Source organism: Gordionus sp. m RMFG-2023, chromosome 5 (assembly GCF_954871325.1).
Source record: "Gordionus sp. m RMFG-2023 chromosome 5, tfGorSpeb1-WG-v2, whole genome shotgun sequence".
Lineage (NCBI taxonomy): Eukaryota > Metazoa > Nematomorpha > Gordioida > Chordodea > Parachordodidae > Gordionus > Gordionus sp. m RMFG-2023.
This window is the reverse complement of record NC_088779.1, coordinates 11,934,934-11,945,262: the sequence shown is the minus strand read 5'-3', so window position 1 is coordinate 11,945,262 and position 10,329 is coordinate 11,934,934. Positions and strand designations below refer to the sequence as shown.

The following is a 10,329-nucleotide window of genomic DNA, read 5'->3' as shown; positions in this document are numbered from 1 at the left end:
AATAGCCCCCTTTTTAATTTTTTTTAGAATTTTATTATGTATTAAATATAGATTTAATATTATTTTAAAAAAAATATTATTAAATTAATACTATAAACTTTATTTTCACTATGTTAATAATTGCAATCAAATTCTGTTTTAAAAATGGAATAACAATATCACTCAGAGTTATAATAATTTTATATTACTTATATGTATATTATTATTTTAAAATTATACATTATTATAGAATTATTAGTGTTTGAAATACGATATTAAATAGATAACAAATATAATATATTATATGACGATTAATAGGTATTTATATACATAACAATATATGAATATTATGGCACTAACAGTTAAATTGATTTTTATTATTTAAATTATTTTATAACTCTAATTAAATAAATATAATCATTTATTAATATAAAATAGAATAAATCCAATTTAATATAGCGATTTGCTTTAGCTGAGTTTAAAATCACTAATCAACTATATTACTCATAGTTAAATTAAATTTACTATACCTATTCTGATTCATTTTTTAATAATGGAATTATTTCTATTTTGTTGTGTTCTAAATCGATTTTAAATTTGAATTCTTCAATGTTTTAAAATTAAGCTTTGTGTTCGGTTCATCCGGTGGTAAATATTATTTTATTTTAATCATATTTATTTACAGATATAACTTACATTAAAGAAATTAAGCTTAAAATCAGCCATCACCCACCTTTAAAGTAATTAAATTATACTGTAGTTCTCGGGTATAGGCTTTTTATTTGTCCCACTCCTTTTAAATTAAAGCCTATAGAGGTTTAAGTAACATTTTTCGAAATGTTGTGCCTACAAGTACGTGCGGCTTGCCCACAAACGTGTAAAGGGCTTCTCATCTTTTCCCCAAATTTTATTTTATTCAATTAGATGCAAATGAGAAATACCTAGCGTAGCTCTGTTGTACCTACAACGTTTAAAGGGCGTATGCGCTTTCTGACGTATACCTATTCTTAATTTCTAAGATCCAAATCATTATACGGAACCTAATTGTGCTCTAATTTTTTTATTTAATTTATGATTTAATTTTATCAATAGTTTTATAATTATATTTTACTATTATTAAGATAAATAAATTAAAATTACTCACTTATTAAAAAATTATATTTGATATATTATATTATTTAGTAATTTTATGGAGCTATTAATAATAATAATACATTTCACTTTTGCCTTGAGACTTATCTTTGTTTTATATTCCATTTCTTAAAAAACATTTTTGGTTCACTTTTTTTATATACAAATGCTTTTTTCCAAAAATGTATAAATTATGATGAATAGTTATAAACTTTTACATTCTTTCTTTCAAATTATTGTTTACGATATATGCATACATTTTTGGGGGTCAGGGAGCGGGGTGAGGACTAAGGGGATATTTTTTATTAGCTTAAAATGATATCCAAAAAGTGATAGATTTCTAAAGGGGAATTTTCCCTTACCCCCCTACCCCTGGCTACGCCTATGGTATGTATGCATAATAAATAATATAATATGGAATTTGAACATTATATCAGAGTTTACAAATTTCAATTTAAAAAGTATAATATATATTTTTTTTAAACCCAGCTCCTCTGTTGTTGCTGCATTATATTTTAATTAATTTATATAAAAAGAATTATTTACGATTATTTAAAGATACCTAAGGTAATTATATTTATTATCCAACTAATTTTATAGCAAATCATTTATATTGATACGTTGCCTGAAAGTTAATATACTATAAATATGCAGGGTTGGGCAGTATCGCGGATATTTGTATCTTTTTTAAAATTTTGGAAAGTATCTTGTATCCAGTATCTAAGATACATATTATTTAAAAGTATTTGTATCTTAACCAACTTTGTATTCAAAAAGGTACAAATACTTTAAAAAAAATTTATATTGGTTAAAATAGTATTAAAATTTAAAATGATATTGTTTTAAGATTTAAATGAAAAATTTAATCAAAATTTAGATATTTTAAGATAATTTTTGATATATGACGTTGGTCGTCATATAGCAATTTGCTAACAATTAGAACTACTATATTTGAATCGTTTTATATCTGTCTATTTTAAAATTATGGAAGAAGAAAATAGAATAATATGTTTATCTTCGTCTTCAGATGATTCTTCAACCGAAAATTATAACAATAAATTTTAACTAAGCATACTTAATGGCAAATTTTTTGAAGTACTTCAGGATGATCTTAATAAAGAAATTCATCGAGACTTTGGTATTGACGAAAAAGTTAGAGCAACTGTTACAGATAACGGCTCTAACTTTAAGAAAGCTTTCAAGGAGTTTGGATATTCTATGGAAGCTGTAGATAATGACTTTGACATCAATGTTAAAATTTATTATGATATTGTAAATTTAGTAAAAAATTTTATTCAAATAAAATTATTTATTTGTTTATTTAAGGGTCTAAAGAAGCCTCAATAACATTGCCTCAACACATTCGTTGTTTGTGCCATACGATAAGTCTAATTGCCACAACAGATGTCGAGAGAGCTATTAAGGATTCTCCTAACATTTCTAAAATTCATCATCCTGCAATAGCTAAATGTACTATGCTATGGAATGCAAATAATAGGCCTAAAACTGCAGAACTTATCAAAGCAGTTTTAGGAAAACAATTAGTTACACCTTGTTGCACTAGATGGAATAGTTTGTATGAAAATCTTCATAGTTTATTAAAATTTAAAGGCGAACTTCCTGAATTATATCAAAAATTAGAATTTCCTAAATTAAGAGATATTGAAATTCAATATTTAGAAGAATATTGCAATATAAAGGCCCTATTGGCTATAGCGATCGACAAAATACAGAGTGAAAAGAATCAGCTCCAATTTTAAATGTCTTTAAAAAAAATTACAAATTTAATTCAAACCAATCTACAATTTTGCAAACCATTATAGAAAATTATTTAAATAAAAGATTTAAAAATATATATGATTTTGATAACAATTTTAAAAGTGCATTTTTGGCAACTATTTCTCATCCCTATTTTAAAAATCGTTGGATTGATGGTGAAAAAAAATATCTTCAGGATTTGTTATTACATGAAGTTTTAATTGTTTTTAAAAATAATATTGAAATTAATACTTCAACAAAATCTTCAATTGATGAAGATGATGATTACTTTTGCCTTGAAAGTACCACATCCAATTCTAATAATTCGATAAATGATATTGAAATAGAGGTCCTAAATTATATGAAAGATGACATGCGGAGTATAAATATGTTAAATAGTTATAAATATATAAAAGAAATATTTATTAAATATAACACAATATTACCCTCCTCAGCCCCCGTTGAAAGATTATTTAGCTTTGCTAATATGATTAATAAACCAAATCGTCAAAGATTGAACGATAAATCATTTGAAAAATTAATAATATTAAAAAATAATGCTGATTGATGCTGATTTATTATTATTTACTAATTATATAATTATCAAATGGAATATCGCATTATCTTTTATAATAAATTTGTTATTTTCTACAATTTATTTTAAATATTTTTTTATAAATTTATATTATAGATAAGAAAATAAAGCTTTATGCATTTTGATTTGGACCATTTAAAGTTTTTTAAAAAAGTATCTTGTATCTTATTGAAATTTTTCTAAAGTATCTTGTATCTTAAATACAAAATTTTATAAAGTATCTGTATCCGAATACAATTTTCTGAAAATTTTCCCAACCCTGTAAATATGATATGTTGAAAATAAATTAATTTATATAACTACAACTTATATTTATATCCCTTATTTCTATTAGTTCTCTAAATGTCTTGTATGTCTTACTTATTCAATAATTATATTCTTACATCCGTCTCAATATGTAAACTATTATGTTAAAAGCCCGATTTTAATCTATTTTTAAAAACGGTCTGATTAAGATTTTAGCCAGAATATAAGTAAGCCTCGAGATTTGGCAAATATAACCACCCCTTTCTGCATCTATAACAATCTTCTGGCTTAATAATATAATTTTGTCGAAAATTATAATCAGGGCGTTTTTAAAAGCCTACCCAAATTGAGCTTTAAGCAACGTTATATAAACCCAGTATATATAATAACACTTTTATCTATAATAAAATTCTGCAAAAAATCTTAGCTATGCATCGGATGTTAAAAATTTAATTTGCTTCCATAATAAATAAAATTATAATGTAAACAGCAATGACATATAATATGTCATTGTAAAACATCTATATTTTATTCGAATATAATATATAATGATTTGTTTAAAATATCGAAAAACTTCTATTAAAAGAATATCATACTATATCTGTTGAGATTATTGCGCTTATTACATTTTATCATTAAATTATTTAATAAAATTTTAAATGTGATATTTTTATATATTTGTTAATGCCTAACACTTCTCTACTACCTTAAATATTCATACCTCAAAATTGTTTTAATTTTACGAAGTTTTGTCATCAGAACTTTAAATTGTTCATGACGTCACATACCTTTGTTTTAGAGCAGTTATTTTGGAGACTGGAAATAAAGCATTAACTGAATTAAGATTGCGAAACAATATAATAAAATTTTAAGTCATAAGATTTTTAAATCAGGTTTTTTTTAGATTATAATTTTATTAATTCTAATTTTAAATAATTATAGTCTGGAATCCTTTGTCAGAAATCGATATTTACAAGAATTAATTATAAGGTATAATATTTTACTTTTTATGCTTAAAAAATGCTTGACAATATAAGCAGAGCTTATTTATATTCATTTTCTAAGCCAATATTTTTTAAATATGTATTCAATAAAATCTGATCTTTCACTTACCATACTTTTTAATATCTGTTATTAAGTATGATGTAAGAATATGTGATAGAATAGGCACTACCAAGTTACTATTAGCAGGTAATTGCTATTAATATTTTTATAAATCTTACTTTAAAAAAATTTTACTTTTAGGATTATATTGTTTTATCATCAATTTGGTTTATTAATACTATACTTATAAGGCATATATTTCAATACTAGGTTCAATTCTGATGATTATAAATAAATTTGCATTATAATATTAACTTTCATCAAATTTAAACTTATATTTTTTTGTTTAAATATTCTCCTTCCATGAATGAATTTCTTTTTGAGATAATCAATAAAATAACAATTTATAGTTGAATAATTACTCTATTTTTAATAAAATAATGAATAAACTTAGTTTTTAGCTAAAACTATCACCTCCAGGTTTTAGTTTGATAATATAGCTCCAACTTTGAACAAAGCATAAATAAATTAACTACTCCAATGTATGGCAGATATTCTATTTCAAACAGTATGATGAATTAGGTTATTATGTAATTATATTTAGTTTAGAGTTTAAAAAAAATGTATAAAACTTTTATCCTCTAAATTTTAATCAAAATATATTTTTTTAATTTGTGATTTTATCATAATGATTTTTTATGTATAAAAAATAACAAAAGATTTATACTTAAAAAATTATTTACAAAAAATTTCGAATTTAAAATTTTATAAAAACCCAGCTTAAGCATTCAACCAATTTGCATCAACAAAAGAACATAACAAAAATAAGTTTATAAGTTGGTCCATAAAGGTTTAAAAAAATATTACTATATATTAAAAAATTAATTATTTTATAGGTAAATTGCCAAAAACCTATAAAAAATTTATTAATTACAAATACAGCATTTGTGACAAAAATGTGATAAATTTTTTGAGGGAAAGTGTTATTTTCAATGATAGTTTATTCTTGACTATTATAGGTCAGATTTACCTGAAAAACTTGTTTTAATTTTTTGAATATTGAATGAGTATGTATTTAACCAAACCCTAATAACTATTTAACCCAATCACTAATACCTGGAATGAAGCATTACTTTACATAAATTAAATAATTTATTAAATATAAAATAAATAAATGCTTCATATTTTATACAAAAAATTTCATATAATGTACAATATTTACATAATATATAAAAATTATATACAATATAAAAATGGCACCTTTTAGTAATAATAAACATTTTGCTATATATATATAAAAAAAGAGGCAGTTATAATAAAGAAAAAATTTTAATCAGCTCTGTCCTGTAAATTTATGCTTAAAGATTATTTTTATCATTATATTCTTTTACGATGATATAAACGACATAATATTTTTTAGGTTATTTTTATTGTTATCATTAGCATTTATATATTGAGAGCACAAATCTAGGTTAGCATCTAAAGTTTCATTGAAATCCTCTTTATGCATTTTTATTTGTGAATCCAATAAATTTATTCCTGGGAATTGATTTGAAGATAAATAAAATGGGAAATTTTTATATTGGTTGTTTTGAGTGGTAATCAAACTACTGCTAATATTGTTGGACTTATAATTATCAAAATAATTATTAAAATTTATTTTATGGCCCTCATTGATATCTGCATCATTTATGGTGACATTATTGTGATTAAACATAAAATTTGTTAATAAAAAATTAGATAATATTAATGGGTTGTTTGCGAACATGGTAAATATAATATCATGAATGTTATTTGTTTGCCCATTATTTATTAAAGGTAATATGTTTGGTATGGAAGATTCATATTCAGATTTATATTTTATTGGATGATATTTATGTGTCAAGATTTTTTCATTTATTAAAGCTTTTGTTAGATATTCCAAATATAATTGATAATAATAATTATAAATATTGTTAAATTCATTATTCTTTAAGTTAATATTAGGATAATTTATTTCATTGGTTTTAAGATCCTTATAATATTCTGGTAAAAATATTTTAAAAATTTCATTAAACATTTCATTTTGATTTCCTATTTGCTCATTACTCAAGCTTGTCTTTGTGTTATGGGTGAGAATATGTTGTTTTTCATGATTTAAGTCATGGCACTGTGGTAATGAGGGATTTGCAAAGAAGTCATAATGCAATGGGGATGTGACAATATTTTTAATAATAGGTGTGTTATGGCATGGTATTATAGGCAAAACCAAATTATTGTTAATATCCATATTTATCGCACTCATATTTTTTAACTTTGGATCTAAATTATGTAGCATCAAAGAGTAAGGATTGGTAGTATTTTCATTATTTATCATATGTAATAAGGAATTAATATTTTTTTGTGTTTTGTGGATGGCTAAATTGTAAATTAATTTAATATTTAACAGTAAAAATTTACTATTATTGCTGTATAAATCTTTTTGGTTTATACTGTCAAAGGTGTCAAGTGATTTTTTGAAAAATGGATGTCTTAGTGCATCAAGAGGGGATATTCTTGTTTCAGCATCATAAGCTAACATTCTGCAAATCAAGTCTTTAAATTTTAAATAGTCTTGAACTGTATGTCCAGTTTCACCTTTTCTTCTACCTTCTGGACCCCCTATATTTACTCCCAATATATCATCCAAAAATTTTTTCTTGGGGTTTTGTTCCTTTATAATATAATAACAAATGTATAATTATTAATGAATGAGATATTAAATATAGTTGCAAGTTTTTATTAACCAGACCAATAATATATTCTAAAAAAAATTGGACCTAATGAAATTATGTATTATGCATACAAAATATATATCTTATTAGATTATTAGTTGTTACAAGTTTTTACTATTTTTTTATAAATTTTAAATACAAATTATATAATGCACAATAAATGTAATTATTTTAAATTTTTTATATTCTGAAATCGGCAAATTTTCAAGATAATTGATTAAAAAATTTGATAACTAAAATATTACACATTTTAAGTCTGATTTCGTTATAATGAACTGTTTTTTGTAATTATTTCTTGTGTAAAGAAATAGGTTATAAATAACCCAAATATTTTTAATAATATTTTTGCCTCTATATAAAATTTGTTTCTTCTGACTTTTAATTGTTTAGACTACACATAAATAATAACCTAGATTAACGATTTATTTATTTAAAATGTACACATCATAATCAGATGTATACGCCATTTTGTGGTTTGCAGATGACTAAATAATATTTATCGTTATATTTCTTTAAAAAAATATACATTCATTCATTATTACCAGAAATTGAAAATTTCATAACCCCCTGTATCAGCTGAAGTGTACAACATATTTTCATGGTCCCCCACTAGTTGAAGTGTGTTCTCGAATATATAGATCTCATACTTTTAGGGTATATCCAAACTAAAGTAAATATATTAATTCTATACAGATCACAAAAATGGCGTCTACAACTAATTCTAATGTACAAAGTGTTTTAATTGCTGTTTTTAAATTTAACAGAAGTGTGTTCACGAATATATAGATCTCATACTTTTAGGGATATCCAAACTAAAGTAAAATATATTAATTCTATGCAGATCACAAAAATGGCGTCTACAACTGATTCTAATGTACAAAGTGTTTTAATTGCTGTTTTTAAATTTAACAAATATATTTATATTTTTAACCATTTGATCAATAAATAATCTCAATTATAAAATAGATTCTAAAATATTAGGTATGATTGGTTCAATTTATAAAAAAATTATGGTATACCTTTTTTAATAAATTGCTTAAGATTTTTTGTAGGTAATTTAAAACTAAACAATATATTACAACAGAAATTAATTTGTAACATTCATTTTAAATGTATATATATTTGCGATATTTACATTAACATTTAGATGGTTCTCTGTATCTTTGATGTTAACTTTAGGAAGATAATTGTCATTTTCTTTTTCAAAGAAGAGTTTTGTTTTGGGGCATTTATCTAATAAATAATTTGGTGGTGTCCCCATGATTTCTACAATTTTGAACATTTGATCAATCTGGTGTTTTTTTTTTACAAATATCCATATAAAAAATTATATATGGAATTCTAACCTCATTTTGGCCACTGAATAATGGTTCCCCTGTATGCATTTCTACTAGTATACAGCCTAAACTCCACATATCAATTTTTGTATCATATGGAATTCCCAATAAAACTTCAGGACTACGATAAAATCGGCTCTGTATATATTGATATATCTAACAAATAAACAGGTTAACTAAAGACATATTTTAAGTACCCTTTGCCCAATTTGGCAAGAACTTCCAAAATCCACTATTTTGATAGAACTTCTTTTTGGGTTACATAATAAAATATTTTCAGGTTTTAAATCACAATGAATTATATTTATTGATGGGCAAGATAAGAAATGTAATGCTGTGCATAATTGATGGGCAAATTTACGGGTTAAATTTAGTGAAACACCTCGAAAGTTTGTATTCTTTAATAGATCGTAAAGGTTATATGATAATAACTCAAACACAATACATAAATGATTCCGGAAAGTAAAATATCTTTTTAATTTAACTGAATATAAGAGATTATAAATGTTATTTATTTAATAGTTACCTATAAAATTTTTCCCAAAATAATTTTGATTATCATCATCTACTTGATTCATAAGTTCTAGTAAGCGCACTTCAATTTCTGCTTGATTCAAAAAAGGTTTTTTGTTTTTTATTATTTTAATTGCAACATATTCTCTTTCAACAAAATCATATGCCTTAACAACCTTATAATTTAATTATATTATAATTTATAAATAAAACAAAAAAGGTACTTGGCCAAATGAACCTTTCCCAATCAATGAATGAATCTGATAACGATTGAACCATTTCTCACCATGTCTAACTATATAATCATGATTTTCATCATCAAATCCATCATTATATATTTTATTTTTTTTTGATAAATTTTCTAATGTATGTTGGGTTCGTTTTTTCTTTTTTGCATAATATAGCTTTTATCATAAAAAAAAGCATGATGAAATGAATTATAAAACATAAGACATCTATAATAATAATCTTATATTTTATTACCCCATTTATGTATTTATATGTTTTAATTAGATCTACACTTAATTTATATAGAGGTGATAATTTGTGGTCTCTATAATAAATTATGACACTTGATAAACTTTTAGGTGAAATTATTGAGTTATTTCCATCCATCAAAATCATTCATGGTGTACAATTGATAAGTAGAAAATTATTGAATTCCAAAGTTTTTAATATAGTAATCTATTTTATTCATTCATATTATCAAATAATCAATAAAACATTTTTTAACTTATAAAAAAATATATAAATAAAAATGGCCGTTATCATATTGGCTTAAATAACCGAACTTAAAATTCATAAATGTGATTTTTATATTTAGTTTTCAAAATAGCATTTAAGTTGTAAAATATTATATTTAATTTAAGGAAAACTGCAATAATAATTAATCAAAAAATTAAAATTATATATTAAATATTAATTCATCCATATGTATGTGCAAATTTAAATCTCATTTTTAAAACTTACCAAT

The 10,329-nt window shown here is 23.1% G+C and overlaps 1 protein-coding gene and 1 long non-coding RNA gene across 2 annotated transcripts; one reads left to right on the top strand and one right to left on the bottom strand.

Moving 5' to 3' along the window:
- Positions 1 to 4,436: 4,436 nt before the first annotated feature.
- LOC135930442 (uncharacterized) lies at positions 4,437 to 9,942 on the top strand. The gene is made up of 4 exons (XR_010572768.1): positions 4,437 to 4,602; positions 4,652 to 4,699; positions 4,849 to 4,900; positions 9,577 to 9,942. It is a non-coding gene; the product is annotated as an uncharacterized LOC135930442 (long non-coding RNA).
- LOC135930441 (dual specificity tyrosine-phosphorylation-regulated kinase 1B-like) lies at positions 5,993 to 10,108 on the bottom strand. The gene is made up of 8 exons (XM_065467238.1): positions 9,840 to 10,108; positions 9,581 to 9,760; positions 9,370 to 9,532; positions 9,041 to 9,327; positions 8,853 to 8,999; positions 8,642 to 8,797; positions 7,193 to 7,445; positions 5,993 to 7,150 (listed from the first exon to the last, which is right to left on the bottom strand). The coding sequence occupies exons 1-8, from the start codon at positions 9,978 to 9,980 to the stop codon at positions 6,141 to 6,143; spliced, it is 2,337 nt and encodes a 778-aa protein (XP_065323310.1). The 5' UTR covers positions 9,981 to 10,108; the 3' UTR covers positions 5,993 to 6,140.
- Between the last annotated feature and the right edge of the window lie 221 nt (positions 10,109 to 10,329).

Coding starts and splice junctions, on each gene's coding strand:
- LOC135930441 (XM_065467238.1), bottom strand. CDS start 9,980: ATGATTTTGATGGATGGAAATAACTCAATAATTTCACCTAAAAGTTTA. Junction 9,533..9,580: donor GGAAAGGTTCATTTGGCCAA/GTACCTTTTTTG, acceptor TTAAATTATAAG/GTTGTTAAGGCATATGATTT. Junction 8,798..8,852: donor TATTCAGTGGCCAAAATGAG/GTTAGAATTCCA, acceptor AAAAAACACCAG/ATTGATCAAATGTTCAAAAT.